The sequence below is a fragment of the Anomalospiza imberbis genome, chromosome 6 (genome assembly GCF_031753505.1).
Source record: "Anomalospiza imberbis isolate Cuckoo-Finch-1a 21T00152 chromosome 6, ASM3175350v1, whole genome shotgun sequence".
NCBI classification, from domain to species: Eukaryota; Metazoa; Chordata; class Aves; order Passeriformes; family Viduidae; genus Anomalospiza; species Anomalospiza imberbis.
Window position 1 is genome coordinate 58,903,830 of NC_089686.1, and position 22,674 is coordinate 58,926,503.

Below are 22,674 nucleotides of genomic sequence, written 5' to 3' on the forward strand. Positions count from 1 at the left end.
AAATTACAGCAAATAAAATGCTTTATGTTATATATTAAGGACCTTGTCCCAGAAATAAACCCCTTTCAATGAAAACTTCTAGGTGAATACTTATCAAATATTAACTCCATAGATATATATGTTGACCTGAAGTTTCTTCATGATAATCTCTTAATATACTTTTACATATATTTATATTATTTGCTAGAGGGGTAACACATTTTCTGTATTTTCCCTGCTTTATTTAATACAGCCTTTTCACTAAATTATTGGCTGGACTATTAATATTTGTCAAAATCAAATTCCTGAACTAATAATTGTCTTCGTTTTAAATCCATGCATATTATTTTCTTTATATATTTTTAAGTCTTCCTGTGTTGATCAGAAATTTTCTCAAAACTATTTTTTTTCCTAGCATCTCCTGAAATATCAGTACTAACATGAAAATCTAGCAGTAATTCTCACAATCCAGTTCACCAAGAAGAATAGCACCTTATATGAATGTTACACAGACTATCTCAATTTAATATTTTTCAGTAACTGTTTTTTCTTTGCTTAGCCTCCATGGAAATCTGTTTGTAGGTTGTGTCTCCTTCCATATGACATTTAGGCTCTCCATCTTAATTTTCTCTGCTTTTTATAAGGGGCCTAGATCACCACTTGCATGCACTGCACATTGTCATTTCAATCTCTGCAGTTTGGACTAGGTAAAAAAATCAAAATTTGCATAGCTTGCACTGAGCATGAATGACATACTAGAATGATCAGTAATTGAGGACCTAACCCTGAATTTCTGCCCTCATTTTCTGGTTTTTGTTTTTTTTTTTTTCACTGTGATCTCCCTGTCTCATGGGATAGACTAGTGAGGGTAAGAATTTACCAATTCTGCCCAAGCAATCACTTCATTTTCCATGGTTCCTAGTCATTCTAAAATGGTGAACCCCATAGAATCCAGTCCTTAAATTATTTTTTTTCTGGGTAAACCCCTCTTAGGAGCAGGCTTTTCACCATTACCCAGATAACTTTCCTCTTATTGTCTTCTCTGCCTTTTTCTCACTGCCCACTACCTAAACAAATGGCTCATTCTCAACATTTGAGAAAATACAACAATTGCTATAGATATACAAATATTTATATCTAAAAAGCAGAATCCATAAGAAGCAGTCCAAGCCTATACAGTCCTTCTATAAGTTGTTCCTTCTCTTCTTGTAATTTTACAATTTTGTATGACTTCAAGATTGAGATCTCTGAGTACAGATTGCAGTTTTTCATCAGTTCTGCACAATTATCATCCTGCAGCAGTAACAATGGGCTTCATACTTTTGCAGTGATCCTACAAATGCATCTTAGAAACAGAGAATCATGTGAAGGAAGGATCCTAAGCCATCTTCCCTAGATGCCTTGTGAAATTACAGAGCAGAATAATTTAGGCAATTGCTGTGTTAGTTTTCCCAAGATTAGTGTCCCTTCTCCTCTTTCCTACATCAGGAAACCTTAAAGGGATCTGTGTGTGTGTCTGTAATACAAATGACCTGAAAACTCAAGGCATGGTCAGAAGCTGATAGGAAACAGGGCATGCTAATGTGCCAACGGATGCTGAGGTGGGAGTGCATCCTGGACCCCTGAATCTCTTTGCATCTGAGAGATCTGTAGACATTTGTGATGCATAAATTCACCTGGGGCACAGAGAAGGTGGCGTGAGCTGAATGTTGCTCTGTGCTGTAACTGCAGGAGCAGACTCTATAAATAGCCCAACCCAGTTACCTTTTCCAGAACTTGGGGGATGGCTGATCCCCAAAATAGATGAATTACATAACTCTGTTCTCTAAACATCCTCATTCACTCTGCACATCGGGTTCTTTGCACACCACTTTAAAATTAGTGCATCCCTCTGGTTAACACTCAGCACTTGCTGGAGCAGCTGTTAGGTTGACATCAACTCAGAGGAGCAAATGCAGATTTTCAGCACCCGAGGATTTGGGCTTTGGTTGCAGTCATTTATGAAAGAACATTTAAAAAGAACAGCAGGTCTGAAATTTATAACTCTGACTCTAAATTGCAACTGGGTAGGGTCAAAAAGGCTTATTTTTGACGCACTAGGCTGGGTGCACATGGTTGAGTTATATGAGAGGAAGCAATATCCAAGCAGAGACGTGCACCTTTGCAAGGCTGGCCTTGAACTAAAGGTTGCATGAGAAGCCAGAAAGTGTTTTTTTCTTTCGGAAATCATTAGTATTTAGCAAGCATCATATACTTAAAAGGAAGCTTTCTTTCTGGAGCTCTGAAATCTGTCCTTAAAGGAGCCACTGGACCTAGAATACGCTGAGTGGAAAAGCTGTTCTTGGATCAAATCCTAACTAACTCACTAAAACTCTTAGGGACTTCTACAGTGGAGCTGTGTGTCGGAAGTACTTGTAAAGAGATCGCCCCAGGAGTCCTTAATGCTCACAAAGGTGTGTCCAGTCCCTGTCTCCTCAGGCTGAGCAATCAGGGTGGCCCAGCATCCTGATTAATGTAAGGAGAGGACAGTGCATTGGAATGACAGATCTGTGGACAAGCTCAAATATGACCTCATCACATTGAGGACATACTTAGAGAGCAGGATCCTTCTGGAAAGGGTGCCCTATGGCTGTGTTGTCACTAGTGTCACAACAGGTCTCTTGCTTGTGATATTTCTCATCAAACAACACCAGGAAAAGCTAAGTGCACAAATCTCAAAGCTGAAATCTACCTGCAATAATAGGAAATATCACCCAAGGATCCCTGCATCACTCCTGTGGTTGGAGATACCTTTCCATGACATCATGAAAAGTCATGGAGACCAAAAGCTGACCTGGTTTGGTGTGAGAAGTGGCGTTCCAGCCATGGGGCTGCCAGTCTATTGCTGCTGTGTTATGTAACATGCATCAGCTTTGGCACAAGGGATCTGGCACCTGCAAGAGGCACAGATTTCCCACTGCCAGGGCTGCAACCTCATCTTGTCTTCCCTGTATTGATCTTCACAGAGGAGTTACACAAAATTTGCAGGCTGGATCTTTAAGCTTCTTGGGTGTTGCTAGGTTTTCACTTCATGTGTGTCTGTTTTGTGCTCTCCAGACACTTATTTTCATTCCATTAGCCTTCACTATTTTATCCATCTCTGTTGGGGTTTTCTCTGGGATTTTTTATTCCTAATTTATAATCAGCCCTCTGGCACACTACATACCATATTTCTGAAGAAATATGAATAGATATTATTCTGCTTAGTTTATAACTCCGCTCTTTTGAAGCATGATGTAAAAGCTCTTTGCAAAACTATGAACGCTGATTGGAATGATTGTAATTTTTTGGATTTCTGGAGAGTCTCACACTGACAGCTGTTATTTCTGGTGCCAATCCCACCTCCATGTAATAAAACACTTCTGTGTATTATCTCACTGCACAAGTATGATAAATACTTTGTCACAGGCATTTACTTGCATCCTAGTCCTCCAGTGATGGTGAGACACAGGTGTTAGCTCAGCTTCTGTGCCTGCATTGTAAATAGCATTAGACTAACTAGGTGATGATATCACATCAATATTTTGCATTTCCACCGAAATATCTCACATTTCTGGTTTTTTGAGTATGGACTGTGAAAAAATGCAAAGGGCATTTCAAATTTATCAGTGTTTAGGAGAGACCACAGACCATGTAACATCTTTAAAAGAGGAGACTTTCAACTATCTCATGTTTCCAGAAACACTTAAAGACTCAGATGTTCTGTAGCACAAGTGCCTGCTCAAAGCAGGGTGGACAATTAATTCACACCCAGCATGCTTTATTCAGTTGGGTCTTGAAAATCTGCAAAGAAAAAAATCCTGGAAGCTCTCTGGGCAACCTGGTTAAATACCTTTGAGGGAAACACTTTTTTCCTTAGTCAGAATCCCCCATACTTCAAGCAGCAGTGCTCTTTCCTGCCAGTCCTTGCCCAGCCAGTACTATGGCAAAAGGTGAGTATCTTGCACTAGTCCAGCCCCAGCAGTGATTGTACAGGAACACTGAAAATGTTCGACCTGCAGTTTCTGGGCTTATCCTTCTTGAAGCAAAGGGAAAAAAAAAAAAAAAAAAACATGTGAAAGACATGCAAACAACTCAGATCACAGTTTCCACCATGTCTCTGAAGCAATTGTTTTTTTGTTTTTTTTTTTTTTTTGAAGGATTCTAGGCTGAGGTAGTTACATAGCGGCTTCCAATGAAAAGTAAAAAGCAAGGGGGAAATTAAAGCAAATATCATGTTTAAAGATATATAGAGTGAGGTTGAAAATAATAAAGTTTTAGCTGTACAAAGGAAACTGAACTAGGCATTTCAAATGCCACTTAATTATAAGCCAAGTGATGCAGTAACTAGGGGAAGAAACAAGTTATGTAAGGTAGGTAGAGGATCTTCAGTTTTGTTTACACTAAGCAAAACATTGACTAGAAATAGCCTCTGTTCCAGGGGACAGTGAGCAGGTTCTATCTCTCTTTGAAAGAGGCTCTTTGGGTGATCTAATGTGTTATACAACACTAAGATTTATTTAGGTACGTTGGTTGCCTGAATAATTAAAATGGAAACCACTGCAAGAACAACCAACATAAACAAAGAAGTTCCTGCCTCACTCATCTCTCAGAATTATTTGATAAGTGGTAGATAGAGAAGATGGATCTTTAGTATGACCTGATTTAGAAATTTCTGTATTACTAAGAATATCACATGCCAAGAGATACCATCCACCGCTGCATGAGTTTCCCAAAAGGATTTTGTCCCCTCACTTTTTATTTTCATCAGAAAAGGAATCCAGATGTGGAAAAATATTTATGTGAAAGTATTTATGTAAAGAACACTTGTGCATTTAAACAGTTTTTCCATCAATGTGTTTCACCTCATTTAGAATTTTATCATATATTACTTTGGCTGCAAGTTGGCTTCAGGAAGTTTCATAGAAAACTATTGCAGCTCAAGGAGATTCAGCAAGCACTGGCAAAACATTCGAATGCAAAAGCTTTTGAAAATCTGATGCATTTGCAGCATCTCAAAAACAAGTGTTCCATTATAATTAAAATGATGCCATTAGTCATGAATATTTGCAATCAAGGGCCGATCTGCTGAGGTGGAGGTATCACAGAGGTCATTTTTTGTCTACCATGCACTTTCCTTGCCTCATTTTATCTTTGCATCTGTACATCTAATAGATTTTTCCAGATACCTGTTACAGGACCAGAAAAACAAAGCAAAAGTACAAAAGATTATGCGGGAGGAGGTGTAATTTGAATTTATCACACCAAATCTCACACGCAACAAGGAGAAGCAGCCTTTTGTAATGCTCCTCTCTTTGCTCAGTGTATGCACACGGTGCCTGAAATGTTGAATAGTTAAGTTTGCTGACCCAAAACAATTGTGACAACACTTCCAAGAGTTCAGGAGCAGTGGCTTCCTTCAGTGTAAATTCAATGGGCCAAATTTTCCTGGGTGGTTCTTGAAACCAGACTGTCAGGGTGTTGGGGTTTTTTATTGGTACAGTTTCAAACAGACTCTCATGTGAGGTTCCTCCAAAAGCACTGCTCCAACAAGCCAAACATTCTAGCTGGGAAATGCTCTCTGTGGCAGTGATCTCAGAAGGACAATCTGGCCTACAGATCAAATTCCTCAGCTCCCAGCTTTCTGTTTTGAGAGGCAAGCAGGCATTCCCTAGTAAATACAGTTCTTTAAATGCTGTAGAGGCAGGGATGCACAACAGGAAGCTCAGCCTTGGCAAAGGAAGTTTTTTATTAAATCCTGACAACTGATGTGAGTGTACTGACATCATCAATGGACTCACTGTGTTCCAGACTACACAAGTTTAAATTTAATAAAAGGTCTATAAATTGTTTCCCTGAGGTGCTGGTGACATTTTAGGGACAACATGGGTTTCTAAGAGACTCCCTTAAACTCATATAGATATAAGTTCTGGAATTTAGGGTTTAACTAGGGACCTTCTTTTCTATGGTTGTTTCTTTTGTTGACATACACAATAAAAGATACAGTAGTCCCATGTACTACCAGCAAGGATAAGAGTTTACTTGCTGGGGAAATGAGGAAGAATGGTAAGAATCCTGAGAAGAAATTGCTTATCAGCTTTACATGGATATTCTTCAATTTTTGAATTCATTAGAAAGATATTTTTCTATTACTGCTGCCCTCTCCTGGGCATGGGGGACCAGCAGGTGCACAATGGATGGGTTTGCTTCTGCTACTGAAACTAATATTATTGGATTCCTTATTCGTGTCATTGAGAAACAAATCTCTCACACTTGTGAGAAGAAAACAGATAGCCAAAAACCCTATTCCAAGTACAGTGACACTTTCCACTATCCCAGGTTGCTCTGTGCCCCATCCAACCTGGCCCTGAACACTTCCAGGGATGGGGCAGCACAAGCTTCTCTGGGCAACCTGTGCCAGTGCCTCACCACCCTCACAGGAAGGAATTTCTTCCTAATATCCAATCAAAACCTGCCCTTTTTCAGTTTGAAGCCATTCCCCTTCATCCTGTAAATACTCTTTCCCCATCTTTCTTGCAGGCTCCCTTCAGGTACTGGCAGGCTGCAAGGAGATCACCCCAAAGCCTTCTCTTCTCCAGACTGAACAATCCCAGTTCTCTCAGCCTTTCCTCATAGGAGAGATGTTCCATCTCTCTGCTAGCCTTGGAGGCCTCTCTCTGGGCTGGCTCAAACAGGTCCATGTCCCTGCATGACCCCAGGGCTGGATGCAGCCCTGCAGCTGGGGTCACCTCTCTCAGCCTGCTGCCCACGCTGCTTTTGGTGCAGCCCAGGTGTGACAGAACCTTTCCACAGTCACTGTGATAACAAAGAGAAACTGGGCCAAGTTCACCCTGCGGGAATCCTGATGAAATCAATAAGCTGTGGTTGCACAAAGGCTCAATCTGGACTGTGATGTAGCTAATTTCTTGTTCAACTAAAGGGTTGACAGGGGAACTCCTATGGGTTTAGAAAGAATGCTTCAGGATGCTACTACCTTCCTGTTGACTTCTCCTCTCAGCTAGGTCACTACCACAAATATTGAGGTGCACGAATCAGGCATAAGAGTATTTCTAATCAGCTGCAGAGCAAAGACTGACAGATTCCCAGACAGAAAAAAACAGCAGAAACTGGGCCTATATGAAAAATTTTGAAAGCATTTGAGAGAAATCATATGTAAGAAGCAAGAAGTTGTGGTAGTGATTAACACAGTATCTTACTTACAGAATAAGTGTAATAGTTCTTACATCAGTATTCTGATGCGGTAGTGAAGTTTTAACCTCCGAAATCAGCAATCTACAAAGATCTGTTCAGTCTGGAAACAGACTGTGCTAAAGAGTTCCTAATTCAGAATTCTAACTTGGATTTTAAGAAAATATAACTTTTAATACCATTAAAGCATGCAAATGACAAGCTTTTGAAAATGCTTTTCCCCCACTTTCACAGAACTTGAACTATATAATTTGATCCAATGCAGAAGACTTGAGTGCCACTGATCTATATTAAAGTAAATTTCCCACATTCGTCTGCAGGTGGGCACCGTTTTCTCGGGCGTCCCCCTCTCGGATGGGAGCCCGGTGAGCCGCGGCATCGCGGGCCTGGGCATGCCAAACACCGGTGGTGGGGCCGGGCAGGGGGCACCCCCAAGCGTGCCCTGGGCGGGAGGAAGCCCAAGCACCAGGGAGGCTGCGCAAGGGGGCACTGGGGCATCCCAGGCAGGGCGCAGCGCAGCCCCAGGGCAGCATCAGGCCTGCTGGAGGCACTGATTTTGTCCTCCTCACAGCCCGACGGCACCCGCGTGCCCATGGAGATCGTGCTCATGGAGAAGGTGGACTCTGGCTGCTGCAACATCATCCAGCTCCTCGAGTGGTTTGAACAGCCTGACAGCTTTGTGCTGGTGATGGAGCGTCCGGAGGCATCGCAGGATCTCCTGCAGCTCCTGCAGGAGCAGGAGTTCCTGTGCGAGGAGATGGCGCGCTGGCTTTTCTGCCAGGTGCTGGAGGCCGTGCGGCACTGCACCGCCTGCGGCGTCCTGCACCGGGACATCAAGCCGGAGAACCTCCTCGTGGACCCGGAGAGCGGCGACCTGAAGCTCATCGACTTCGGTTGCGGCACCTTCCTCCAGGAGCGGGCTTACACGCGGTTTGCCGGTGAGCCCATGGCCTGGGCCCTGCTCCCGGTGCCAGGCACTGCACGGCCCCATTCCCTCCTGGGCTGCGGCCTTCAGCCGGCTGCCCTTTGGCACGGGGCAGATGCCGTGCCCCAGGAGCCGGCTGCCGGCCCTGCCGACAGAGGGGGGCGGCAAAAGCCGGCTCCCGGCCCCTCGGCTCAGCAGGCCCACAAGGGCCTGGGCTGCTCCGCTGGCCTTCTTTGCCTTGCAGAATGGTTTCTTGCCTTTGGCCAGCTGGCTGGGGGACGCGAGGTGGCCTCGAGGGGGGAAGTTGTGGCCACGGGTGCAGCCCCTGCCTCAGCCAGCGCCGCCTGTCTCCCCTAGGAACACCTGTGTACAGCCCGCCCGAGTGCATCTGCCTTGGCCGCTACCACGGCCATGCAGCGACCATCTGGTCCCTGGGCGTGCTGCTGTACGTCATGGTCTGCGGGAACCTCCCGTTCAGGGACGACCGTGACACCGTGCAGGGGCAGCTCTCCTTCTGGCAGCAGGTGTCTCCAGGTTGGTACCGGCCTCAAGAAGGCGGGCACTGGCCGATGGCGGGGCGCCGCCCGGCGCGGCCCTCACGCAGCTCCGCAGCCCTGAGCGCACGCGGCGCGGCCCGGGCCCCGCGGGCGACGGGGGAAGCCGGGCAGGAGACTTCGGCCAGTGACCGGCGCTTTCTGGCTTCTCTCCCCAGAGTGCCAACATCTGATCCGATGGTGTTTGGCCAAGCAGCCTGCGGACAGGCCGCAGCTGGAGGAGATCTTGCGCCACCCTTGGGTGCGGGGCAGGCGTTTTTGAAGCCTCGCCGGAGCCCCTGCAGCACCCACTTACCGAGTCCCACGCAGGACCGGGGACCCGAAAATAAAACAAAAAACCCACTGCCCTGTGTCAAGTCTGGTCCTTGTCAGCCACTTCAGCTAAAGAAACCTCTTGGGAAAAGGGGTAATCGGAGTGCTGCCTTCAGCCTTGGGCAAGCTTTCCATGCCTTTCCTCCAGGGTGGTACTCCCAGGCTGTAGTGCGGGTAGGAGGCGCTTTACCGAGCCAAGAATTGCAACAGTGAAACAACAGCTGCCCTTTCAAAGTGGCAGGGCTTCTTGGTGTCTCCTGAAGTGACACACGGGTCCCTGTGTGCGTTCCAAGGCTCGGCGGGTTTCAGGGACAGAGACGTCTCCTCTCCAAAGCTCTGAGAAGAACCAGAAGCAGAAGAACATTTCAAGCTGAGCTGTACCCGCCGGGCCTGCAGCTGCCCTTAGTTCCAGTATATAAAGACTTTTCTAAACCCAAAGGTATGCGGAAAACAAGTAATCTGTCAGTGTTTTGTTTCCCAATGTGAATAAAATTTCAGTTGCATATCTTTTTGCTGGTTTCAGCTGGGGTAGAGTTAATTTTCTGTGCAGTGGCTGGTGTGGGGCTGTGTTTGCATTCGTGCTGAACACAGGGCTGATCACACAGAGATGTTTTTTTGGGGCTGAGCAGGGCTGCTCAGAGCCAAGGCCTTCTGTGCTTTTTGTGAACCCCACTGGTGAGGGAGCTGGGGGTGCCTGGGAGGGCGGGAGGGGACACAGCCAGGACAGGTGACCCCAGCTGACCAAGGGGACATTCCAGACCGTGTGATGTCATGGTCAGTGTATAAAGTCAGGACAAGAAGGAAGAAGGATGAAAAAGGGAACATTTGGGGTGATGGTGCTCATCTTCCCAAGTCACTGTTACCCGTGATGGAGCCCTGCTCTCCTGGAGCAGGCTGAACTCCTGCCTGCTCTTGGGAAGCAGGGAATTAATTCCGTGTTTTGCTTTGCTTGTATGCATGGCTGTTTCTTTCCCCATTAAAATGTCCTTATCTCAGCCCATAAGTTTTGTAGCTTTTACCCTTCTGATTTCCCCCCACAATCCCACTGGTGTGGGAGTGAGTAAGGAGCTGTGTGGGGCTGGGTCGCCAGCTGGGATTAAGCCATGACAAACTTTTATGTTGATTTCCCTGTGGAGAGCCACATATATCCTCAAGGATATTAATTTGATCCTTAGAAAATCACAAAATATCCTGGGTTGGAATGGACCCTAAAGATCATCCAGTTCTCTCCTGTCTGCCATGGGCAGGGACACCTTCCACTAGACCAGGCTGCTCAGAGCCCCATCCAGCCTGGCCTTGAACATTTCCAGGGATGAGACAGCACCAGCTTCTCTGGGCAACCTGTGCCAGTGCCTCACCACTCTCCCAGTAAGGAATTTCTTTGTAATATTTAATCGAAACCCACTCTCTTCCAGTTTGAAGCCATTCCCCCTAGTTCTGTCACTAAATGCTCTTGAAATAGTCCCTTCCAATCTGTCTTGTACTGGAGATCACTTTCAGTGATCTTCTGGTACCCTTAGATCTGAAATTATCCTTCAAACCTGGAATTATCCTTCAAGTAAATTTCAACTGCCATCCCAGAAAAGGCTTAAGTCTCCTGCAACGTTCAAAGGTAATTTTGTTCTCTGCTAGAATCACAAGGAGTGGGAACAAGTGCATGTTGTGACATTTTGTCAGGTGACGTTTGCTCCTAGCACAGGAAGTTAAATCCAGTTTAGCCATGTATTCAGCTACATCTTCAATCCTCTGCAGGTGCTGTGTGCAGGTCACATGATTTCCAGGCATAAAGCCTAAAAGAAAAAGAAATCCATGACCACTTAGATCTTATCCTCCTTAGCAAACACTTAGGAAGCACTAGAAGTACAAAGCATAAGAAGTATTTTAATAATCAAATTAAGACCTTTCCTACCTTAGGATTACTACATTACTTTGTGCTGGAAGAAAAGGAGATATTGACATCCCAGAGAATGGAAACAAGAGGCTCAATAATTCATCCCCCTGATTTACAGGAGCCTTCAAAACCACTGAGAATTGTTGCATCGGTATCAGTGGGAATAGTGAGTTTATAAAGCAGACTATAATGCCATAAAATGTATATCTAAGACATCTCTGCACAGCTAGGTGAAGCTACAAAAACAATTAAAGCTTAATTAAATAATCCAGCTGCTTAATAAAAGAAACATGATGAAGGTTTGGTGGCACGAGCTTCACCATGGCCTGGCAGCTAAGAAAAAACAGCTCTCTTCAGATGTTCTTATTAATGCCAGTATGGCTTGAGCCAATCATTTCTAGCTGGTGTGGCTGAACCTGCCACGCTGAAATGACCCTTTCTCTGGCTGGATAGGTGTAGTCAATTGGCTAATTGCAAATCTCAAACAGCATTGCAATTGCTTGAGATTGTTTGTCAGTTTGGGATTATTTTTTAAAAGTATATTGAACATAATTCTGAAAGTCCCTAGAATTCTGAAGGAAAACGTAATGACTAATGACCTGAGGGATTGGTAGGGGTTTATGCTACAGTTTATGTTATTTGCCTCTAGATGGTGCTCTCACGTTGAGGTGAAACAGCTTTTTATCACAACTCTCAAAATTAATGAATACTAGCTAAACATTTTTCTCACAGTCAAAATTGTCAACATTTTCAAAAGAGCAAGGAAAAAAACTTGCTGGAATGCATATGAGTGTGCCATATGGTAGTTTCAGATATCTGATGTCCCTCAGATGGCTTAAGGAAGGGATTTTAATACTAGAAAAATCAGCACTAAAGCCACACAATATTTCATAAAAAGGTAAAAATTCTAAAAAAATTAAAGCATTTGTCAAATAATACCTTTCTGGTTAAATAACATCATTCCAAGTGGGTGATCATCCATCATTACAAACTGGAAAACAAAGGCAAAGGCATTTAGCAGTGAAGCTCTATGTTTTACTGTAAAGACAAACCCCACTGTTCCCTGTGTGGTTTGTGCATATTTCTACTCAACATTCTTCTTCACATGATGCAAGTATTATGCCAGAAAGTAGAGGTGATTTATGTGTCTCAGAGATTTCTCACCACGTCCATTGTGTTTGAGCAGCAGGCAAGCTTTCACATAATCTGTAAATTATGTGAATTCTTCTGGACCCTTTTTTATTTTCAACAGGCAAGTCACCTTACTGGTGCACATTCCTTTCCAGGTGTCCTTCACCAGTAAGAGACTCTCTTGGTCCCACCATTTGCTTCCTAATTCCTCTGCCACGTGTAGCTGTGACACACACAGGGGCATTTTGCTTAACAATGAAACAGAGGAAGCTTTTGGAGGCCAGCACTGTGCTGCTGAGAAGTCTGAAATTTAAATTGACTCTTACAGTGTGAGTAGTTTTGCCTACTTTTTGTAGTTACTTTCCTTGCAGATTTCATCTGGTTCCTTTCCTTCTAGGCTCACGTTAGACTAAGCCCTATGGAGACACACCATTCTTTATTCCTTTGCTTCTTTTCCTTGAGTTTAAGCTGCTGTTCATACCAGCTGTTCCAGTCCTAGGTAAAATGGAGCACTCAATTGCTCATGATGAAGACCAGGATGTGGCTGTCACTGTTCCCACACATAAAGAGTCTATTTGTATTTAGGCAGCACAAGATCAGAGCTGTAAATTATACAAAGCTGGCATTTACTGTGCCCTTTACCTTTAATGCACAAATGCACAAATGCATTGAGCAAAAGCAACGGAGACTCCGGTCTGTGCTAACCCTGGTTAATAAAGAAAAGAAAGCTGAAACTTGGAGACTGTGAGAAATTCTAGAAAATACTGTATGAAATGTTGTTTCCTTTATGAGAAATCCAGGCTCAGGAGCTGCTCTTCTTACTCCACATGACACTGCTGGTGAATAAAGCTGTACAGAAAGAATGCTCAAGAATATTTGCTCCCTATTGCTCTAGGATTGAATTTTTTTCCTGCCTGACCTGACATTAGGAATAATTTAACTTATGTTCTCTAGGATCTGCTCCACTAGCCAATTTTCCAACCAATCACTTCACAGAAAATCATGGAATCATTGTAGGATATCCGGAGCTGGATCAAGAGAATCAAGTTCTACCTCTGGAGTTTTGCCTACAATAATTCAAAACACTAAATCACCTCAACATAGTAAAATTATAAAAGCATGCCCAGCAGAGTCCCAGACAAAGATCTGATGCAAGAAAAAACCGTATGCTTCTTACAAAGATAAAAGACATCGCAAATCAACACACCAAATCTTTTTCATATTTCAGAATTCAAACTCATCAGGAAATCGGTGCACACAGAATTGTGAAAATTTACTCTCCAATATTAATATTCAGTAGTGATGTTGATGTTGGAGCAGCTGAATTCTTTGTTTGAAAAGAAAAATCAAGTGGAAGGTACAAGTCTATTGAAACATTTCCACTCCTCATATAGTCTTATCTGTAGAATTACAGATCTAATTAACTAAGAAGTATTTTTTTAATAAAACTTCAATAGGAATGCAGGGTACAAGTTAGATTTTTTTTTAACAGGAATGTCTTTAGCATGCAATGTATTACAGTATTCTCCATAACAGAAATTTTATTTATCTTTCAGAAATGGTTCAATAGCTTTTTCTACATGTAAAGCTGATAAAAAGTGGCAGATACCACTTATACACAGGCGTTGTGCAGAGGGAGAGAACAGGGAGAAGGGGAGCAGAGGTGAGAGTGAAATGACAGGAGAAGACTGTGCAGCTGCCCTTGCACTCTCTATCCACGCTGGCAGGTACAGAGCTGTAATCCCCTCCCTGTGGCACAGGTGTGGAGCAAGCACAGAGCTCACACAGACAGGGGGGGATTAATGACTTGCAGGTTTAAATTGCAGCAAACACGGGGTCTGTGCAACTCTGCCACACATGGGCAGAGAGCATTCATGAGCAAACCCCAGCTGGAGCTGCTCCTCCAGCTCCTTGCCTTGAGGTATCACATTGTGCAAAATGTGCACCTTCCTCTAGGTCAGGGCACTGTGGTTCGTGTTGCCAGGGGCAGTTTCTGGTGGTTAACTGCTGTCAGGCTAATGATGTGGTTGGAAGGCAGTGGGAATGAAGGAGCTGAGGCCTGCAAACCATGTCAAGAGTTGTATGAACATGCTTTATGACATGCATAGTCATTTCTGAGTCAGCTTTGTGAATTGAAAGACATTTCTTTCCTCCTTTCTAAGAATGAGCTTCATCGTTTCCCTGAGAAGCATAACCTTAGTTTAGCATGACTCTGACAAATATTCCTGCATCCATTCCAGTGGATTCTGTTTTCTAGTGTCAGTACATAGTACAGAGCATCCTTGATTGTCATACACATTGAGTTTTTCATCAGTAACATTCCCACATGTACACTTTGCTCTTCTTGTGAGTAGCTGATCATGGATATGACCATGATATTCCTTTATGTATTAATTATATAACTTCTTGTCCACAATAAATTGGACGGAGCAGAATGAATTAGAGGAAACTGACATTTCAGCTACTTTTCTGCTCTGTGGACAAAACCTGCCCAGCACTGTCACTGTTTGCTGGGAGACAGTAAATGTTTTCAAAAAGAGTCACCTTTCAGACTGAGGCAAACAAAAAATACTTGTCTTGTGTGAGAGGACACAAGGTCAGTTTTGATCCACAGAGCAGAACCAACTCAAACCCCATTATCTCTACGAAAGAGTCCTTAAACTACTATAATTCTTGAAAAAGTATGTTACACAAAATTCTTTCTTCTAAATACAACTTCTGTCCAAGGCTGTAGGACATTCAGCTGCAGCCTTTCCGTGTTTTCAGCTTTTCAGGATTCATGGCTATTTGCTGAAGTCTTTAGATAAACCTAATGCTATAATATTTTTATATGTATGTAGGACAGAGTCAGATTCAGTTTGGCTTAGAAAGAAGAGCAGCAACAACTATGGGTTTAGCAGCCTGAATCTTTTTCTTCCCAGGCTGCTTAGCCTTTAGCTGTGAAATTTTCTGAACCTCAGCTTCACCACCAGTAAAACTGAAATACGAACCTCATGCTGTTGAGTCCCAGGAACCAAATATACTAGAAAGGACAAAGATTTGCAAGCAGGTATGTGCTGGCCATTGCAATGAAGTACACTCTCCTCAACCTGTGATGCTGTCTCAGCCTTGAGGAGTCCAGTCCATTCCTGAAATGTGAGCAAACCAACACACTCAGGAAAGGAATTTCATGCTTTTTCACTTGTCTCCCAGAGAGTATTCACTTTTTACTATTTAATGAGCAGAGATGGCAAGTGGGACTGTACATAAACATGAACACACACACATCTGTGACTGGGGCCTTGCTTGTATCAGCCAGTGCCACGGCACAGCAGAAAGGGATCTGTGAGCAAAACTGCTCATTCTGATTTCACTTTATGTGTCTTGGGAACCTAAAAGTCACATGCCATCAACCTCCAAGTTATGAAATTATGTCTGCAGCGCTTATTAAGAAAATGGGCTTGCAGGCATCAAAAAGCAAAGAACTGAGTTCTAGCACACTGTGAGCAAATCTTAGTGAAGTTCCAAAAGTGCAGTTGGCTCTTGGGTTACCTTCAGTTCAGACTCTGCAACACAGCTTTGGATGTGGCATATAGGATTCTTTCTGACTCAGTTTTGATATTTATCTTTTTCTTCCCAGCAGAAGCAGTCAGCTTACTCTTATTTTCTAACATTTCAAGCCTGCCAGGAAAACAAGGATCTAAGTCCTCCCTAACATTGTCACTTCTTCCCTCACAGAAGGGCTTAAACACAGAGGAAACATTCTGTGAGCCAAAAACTGCCTTATCCTCATAGAACAACTAGAAATACCTAAAAAAACCAATAAGTTCCAGCAACTCTATGGGCTCTGTTATTGTTTAGAGCTTCCTGTATCAGTTGCTCTCCCCAGAGCACTCTGTGGCAAAGTTACATTTGTACACCTTCCTTCTGTACCTGGCAACACTGAGAATTTCTCTCAAAGTTTTCTTCCTCACACCCACAAGCAACTTCTCCGTATTTCCCTCAGAAATACAGGAGTATCAGCACAGTGGACTGTGCTGATCCCATCACACAACCATTAGCAAGAAAAACCATTCTGACTCATGACATTTTCCTAAGGTCTCCATGGCTTTTACAAGAAAATTAGATCAGCTATTTTATTGAGCTTTTTCTTTTGTTTCTAAGAATTACTAAAGAAATGTTTTCCTTTTAGAGAACTCCACTCTGCAGTGATGAATTTTCTTCTTTGTTTTGTAAGATATTCCTATCAACAAAATTATCTTTTTAATATTTACCAAAGTGTGCCAAGTAAAAACTTTCTGAGGCATCTGTCACACTCAAAGAACAAGATTCTCTCTTTCAAGGCAGTAGTGCTTTATTTAACATCAGCAGCCATCTGGAGTATTCCAACAACAATTTTACACTTTCAAATCAAATTATCACTATCACAATCAGTATCAAAACACAGCATTTTCATTTCACTCAGGTGAGCCATCACTGTCAAAGTTTTAAAAGAAGACATCAGAGTAAATAGGATCCAGATGGGAGTTTTCTAAGTTTTAACAAATGGGGGAATCAGTATAAATGCTTCTCTAATGTGTTTTAAAATGTCAGTGGGAACAAATGAATATTTTATTACTTGAAATATGAACTGTTCAGCATTCAGCTGGGATTTTATAACTTTAAATTGCATCCAAAAACAAGTCTTCCACCACTGCCTAGGCAGTAGAAAGAAGGGGTAGAAAGCCCAGGCCCTGAATCCCAGAAGCACCATATTGCCCCTCATGAGGAAACCACAATCAGAAAGGGTTCAAGACCTGCAAATGAAGTGGGTTTATAAACAACACAGCATTGTGGAGAAAGCTCTGCAGTTATCAGCCTCCAGTACGTAAGAATCTATGAAATTCAGACAGGCACAGCTCTGAAATAACATAACATCCCAGAGAAACTGAGGAGAGCAGCTCAGGAAAGGACAGAGAATGCTGATGGGTGTGGTGAGATTATTTCAGAGACTGGAGTAAATGAAGTTGTGAGGGTTGGTCATTTGGGTAACCTGGGAAATGCTGCCAAGTGAGGCTGACTCAGTACTAAAGAGCAGGGCTGCACTAATCAAACCCAGCAGCCTGCAGTATAAAAACTCCTGATGCACCAGGACTAACCAAAAGGGTGATTACAGCCAGACCCAGCAAGGCAGCCCTTCTAAAACGAATGCCCTACAACAGGGTAAACCCTTGCAGAACTTCAAAACCAAATGCATTTGATGAAGAAATAAGCCGTGGCCCTAAACTTGAATTATAAGAAAGATTAGCCTGCCCACAAATAGCATAACAATAACAACAATTCACGTTTGGTGCCATTCACCTTTGACTGAATGGCAACATGGAGCACTCAAGAAATACTGTGATGGCTGGGATAAAGAGCAACTGCAAGCTGTCCCAAAAGGAGATTAAAGGGATCCATGGAAGAGAAGATGGGTAAAACTGCGTGTTGCATATGATAGGTGAATGCCAAAATGAAAAAAACCCTAACCAACACACATTTTTCAGCCTCATGAAGCTGAAGTCATCTAACAGAATCTCAAAGTCTTTCGCATTAGAGCAGGGTTAAAAATAAGTTCTATCATGTTAAAAAGATGGTCTCACATGTTTAAGTAAGGGAAGAAGAATAAACACTGGCTTTCTCTGCATATCTTTGTGCAACCTTGGGTATATGAGACTAGAAATAGGGTTTAATAACTGTTCTGGACAACAAAATTAGTCAAAAATTTTAGAAAGAACAGACACATAGGAATGAAAATGTAAAAAAAACCACATGAGGGAAAAGCCAAGGAGACTGTTTCAGAAGTCTTGAAGATGTGCACTGTGGTGGAGCTCAGAGTTCCTGCCCACTGACTGCACAGACAGAGAAGCTAAAGAGTGCTGCAGTCTCACATCTGTACTGGTGAGCCCAAAGGCATTCCCAGACCATCCATCTACACATGGATGGGAATACTGAGGATCAGCCAAACCCTCCAGCAGTTTGGTCAGTGGGGAAAGCCTAGCACTGTTCCTTAGCTCCACTATGACTAAACTCTCGTTACCTGATTTTTCTTTCTAGATTCTGTCATATTGAAGAGAAAACGCGACTTTGTCCGGAGCACAGGCTTTTGGGTGTTCAGCTCTTGATGGTTTCTGCTGCAGCATTTACAATTAAAAGACAGACAAAAGTTTTTTCAGACTTCCAGAAAAAAAGGTGCTCCTGTGAGTTAAAAACTGTGAGGAGAGATAATTAGGCCAGCATCCTTTAGAAGGTGTGTGTGGCCTGTGTGTGCTGCAGAGTCTGAGCTATCAGATAGCCCAGCCAGCTGCGCTAACCCCGGGACCGGAGTCGGTGTCGCTGCACCCTCTGGCACTGCACTCAAACTAATTAGCTGGGCGATGAGAGATGGGGCTTCTTCAGCTTGCCACGTAGTCCAGAACATATTGCAGCTTAAGCTGCTCTGCTCTCAGCTGAGTCTTTTCCCCTGCCGGAGCCTGCCCGGGGGTCTCTGTGCGCTGCCTGCCATGGGTGCAGCCAGGCCCTGAGCAGGCATGCCAGGGACAGGGACAGGGACAGGGCCAGGGACAGGGACAGGGACAGTCCTGGAGTGGGCAAAGGGCTCTGAGAGGGAGGGCAAGAAGAGCACATCTTTGCCTGGGCCTCAGACTGGAGGCACAGTTCCATTTAGTGACATTCCTAAGGGGAAGAAGCGGACATTGCTCTGCCTGTGGCTCCTCACTCAGCTGGCTGATGGTGCCCTAACTTCTGACAAGCATTTGACCTTGGCAAAAAAGCCACCAGGTCAGTGCCATGCTCTGAAATCTGTCTGCAGCCTTATCTTCCTCCCATGTAACAGACAGAGGCATTTCATGCTTCACCATGGAACTTAACCAGAGATCACAAACCCTGAAGTGTTTTCACTGCCACTCTGATTTCTGCCTGGTGTCACCACTGTCAGCCAGAGCTGTGTTGCTCTATCCTGACATAGTTTGTTTCTCTATTTTTCTGAGCTTTATTGTTTTGTAATGCTTGGATTGAGAATTCATTTCAATATCTCTGTAATATATTTTGTCCTAAATTAGTGCTGCATGCTCTTACCTGCATTGTAACGTAGGGCTTAGAAATTCCAGAGCCCACAGTGGTGTGGCTGTACACGAGCCTGTGCTCACAGAAGCTCATCAGAACTCACCACCTACACACCGAGGCACAGAACAAAACAAAACACTCAGGCACTGTGCTTGCAGTGTGTCTAGTTCATTTCCAAACAACTAATACTCCTTTACCATGCATTAACGTTTATAGAAACAATAGATGGGATCAGTGTAAATCAGAGTAGCAGAAGGAGGGGGGGTTGCAGCCAGAGAAAACAGATTTTTTTGAAGTTGGTCAAGCCCTGGGGTCGCTTCTGCTTTCAGTGGGGGGTCAGACCAGACCAGGTTCCTTCCAACTAAATTTTCTCTGTGATTTTAAAAGATTCCAAGAGGTTGTAGCACCCAATTTAGTAAGACAAAGAGAAGATAAAGGAACGAAGAAATAGGAATGAGACCTGGAGGAAAGGAAAGAAAACCTCCAGCCTTTTTAAGACAATATGCAGACTTGATTTATTCCACATTCTGTCTATAAAATGGACTGCTGCCCTTCAGGTAAAGTCAGTGAATCCTAGTGCTACAGCTTTCGTTTCCATGAAACTTCAAGAAATATGAAAATGTTTAGCTAATGGAAATAGTTAAGCTAAATGCAGCTGATCTCATGTCACGGAAACCAGGATTTGACAGAAAAAACTCAAGTACAAAATAATATTTTATGCCATAATAGTTTTGGAAAAAAGCTGTCCTAAGTTAAGCAGCAATAAAGAAAAAGAAAAAAAAATTAAATTCCAGCATGGCCAAAGACCAGAGATCCTGACCCACTGTCGAATAAGAGCAGCTATTAAAGTGCCTCGCAGAAGAAATGCCCAGTTTGATTTCTTCTGCTGCTGAGCCTCAAAGCTCACCAAATCGATCTGAGTGAGGTTACTGAAGTGTTCCCTTTCAGGCGTCTGCCTGCCTCAGCTCCTGATTGCAAACCCTGCCTCTCCAAGCAATGCATTCAACTTTAATCCCACTGGCTGGTCCTGCCAAGAACAGAGATAAATGTAATTGACACCCCAAAGAGCAGAAAGGTGTTCTCTCCTTAGGAGAGTGGGATTGGTTTTCTCCCCTAGGGGAATCCTAGTTAGAAGGAGAGAAGTATTTTCTAATCCACGTTCTGCCCTCATCCACATCCCTGCTCTGAAAAATTTATTATATAGAGCCCAAGAGTGCAGTAAGAGGTTCCAGAAGACTGTCATTCTGGGTGTATGGCAGCCTGCTGTCAAGGTCACTCTCATGGACAATGGGACAAAGAATTAGCGCTAAAGCCACTCATCAACCCGACTGAGGACTGAAATCAGGCCTGTCAACACCACTGTTGGCACCTTAATCGCCAGATTACTGGATATTTAGGCTGCTCCAAAATGAGATCACAGCTCAGACTTACTGCTGTGTCCTTCTGTTGGAGTAAGGACCATTGCATTTAGGCTGATATTTTAGGTGGGGGATCTTCAGATGCTGGTATATAACCATTGGAATTGGTGCTTAAATTTAGGCTCAAGCTGTAGTAGACAACCTCTGTGTATTCTTCATGGGCAAACCAGGCATTTTTCTAACTCCAGCACATGGAGTTTGCTGGGTTGTTGTGCATTTGCAAGCGATAGCTGCAGTGAAAGCACGTTAGATTTGACCCTTCTGGGAAGTGCCACAGCTCCTGTGGGTTTGTTACAGCATTTGGGATTTCTGAACACCCTGCTGTCTGCTTAGGACTGAATGCTGGGCTCAGAAACACTTGACAGATGTCCAGTATATCCTTAAATTCTGCCCCAAAAGGCTGTATCCTTGGGATCCTGAAGACCTGATTACTCTGCCTTAGTTATCAAGCCCCACTAGAGGTTGCAACAATGTTGTAGTGACATTTCAGCTGCTATTAAATCACAGATTGCAAATTCAAGTGTCTTAAAAAAATAATTTCATGCAGTGAGTGTTACAACAGTTCACTTAGAGGAGTTTTAAATTTACTGTGTGGCCAAGAATATTGTTTTCTGTTCTAATAGGATAATTCTAAGGTGAATTTAAGCAGCTCTCTAATAGAGGTTCAGCTAAGTGTAACCTATCTGAACATAGCATTTTTCAGTGTTGGAATTCATATAGTTCATTGGTTGATGAGACATTAATCTTAACAGGGGTGTCCCTACACCGGTGGCATCTTGCAACCATGCCCCATAAACAGAGTACATTGCTCAACCTTCGTAGATCTGCTCAGTGATATTAGTGAGGATAATGACTGCCAAATGAGCCAATGTTTTCTTTTCTCAATGCTACCCTTAGTGTGGCCAATAGCAGAGGCTTCAGGAGGCAGAGTGTAAGAAACAAAGGGCGTTGCTCTCCTTGATATTCAACTTCTGTCTTCCAGTGCATGTCATCAACAAATTATCTGGAAACTGCAAATGGCTGGTTGATGGCTCTAAATCAATGTCAAATATTTATTGGAACTGCAGTAGCATCTCAAACCATGTGTGGTCCCTGCTCTGTACAACCAATGGCAAAAAGGAAAATGCAGACAAAATAATATGCCACGGATGAGTTAATTACAGATACTAATCCTGTTTGTGGGCCTTCACTATTTTACTTTGCTCTTGCTGACTTGTGGGTCTCTTTAAGTAAATAAGTTACTTAGATGAAGTTCCACAGTTTCTGAGCGCGGTCTTTCTCCTACTGCTACAACTATTTTACTAATTTTAAATTTCAAATCACATCCCAGGTTATATCACTCAATGGCTCACATGAAATTCTAGATAATAAATAAAGTAAATCAAGAAAAAAAAAATCTCAAAATGGGTCCTGGGACTGGGCCTAAGAGCCAGAAGGTAAGCATACACCAGATTGATCCTTTCTTCTTTGGGCTCCTATATCTGCTGCAGATTTTTAGGGCCAGTTTCCAGGCTCTGGCCAGAGATGCTGACAGAGTAACCCCTGCACAGGCACAGTAGGAATCACTTCAGCACAATCCTTGCTTTATTGTGATGTAGTTTCCTAAGGTAGGGTTTGCATTTTTCCATACTTCAACGTGTGTTACAAGCAGGTGCCTTCAGCAGGGATCTTGTTCTCGTTCACCTTTGAAGCTGCCATTTGCCATGAGTCTGAGACTGTTTCTTACAGGCTGTTTGTGCTATGGCAGCCTGGAAATCTTGGTGAAGAATAGCAAATATCTGATCTACAGACTACATCAACTGGATGTTGACAGTGCAGCTATGAGAGAAGATGTATCTTTTCCTTATCCATTCAAGGATTCACACTAAAAATAAAGGAGAGTTTACATGATTCTCCATTTCCATGTCTGATGGGTTTTCTAAACACCTTCTCTGTCTCCACAGTCCAAAAAGTCAAAAGCACATCACAACATCACAAATTATTTCAAGTCAAGTGTCATTTTTACAACTCCATTTACTGTTGATGGCTAGTCTTCAGCTCTTCCTCATCCACCTACACATCTTTCTGTTGGAAATCTTTCCCTGCCCTACTTTCTGTTGCCTTTCCCCCTCTCTTTCTTTAATTACTTTTCTTTCTTGGCTTTTTTTTTTACTTGCTTTTGCCATGTCGAGCTAT

At 43.3% G+C, this 22,674-nt stretch overlaps 1 protein-coding gene across 1 annotated transcript; it reads left to right on the forward strand.

Moving 5' to 3' along the window:
• Positions 1-3,940: 3,940 nt before the first annotated feature.
• LOC137476602 (serine/threonine-protein kinase pim-1-like) lies at positions 3,941-9,018 on the forward strand. Its single transcript, XM_068194966.1, has 4 exons — positions 3,941-3,950; positions 7,527-8,144; positions 8,489-8,665; positions 8,844-9,018. The coding sequence occupies exons 1-4, from the start codon at positions 3,941-3,943 to the stop codon at positions 8,945-8,947; spliced, it is 909 nt and encodes a 302-aa protein (XP_068051067.1). The 3' UTR covers positions 8,948-9,018.
• Positions 9,019-22,674: the final 13,656 nt, after the last annotated feature.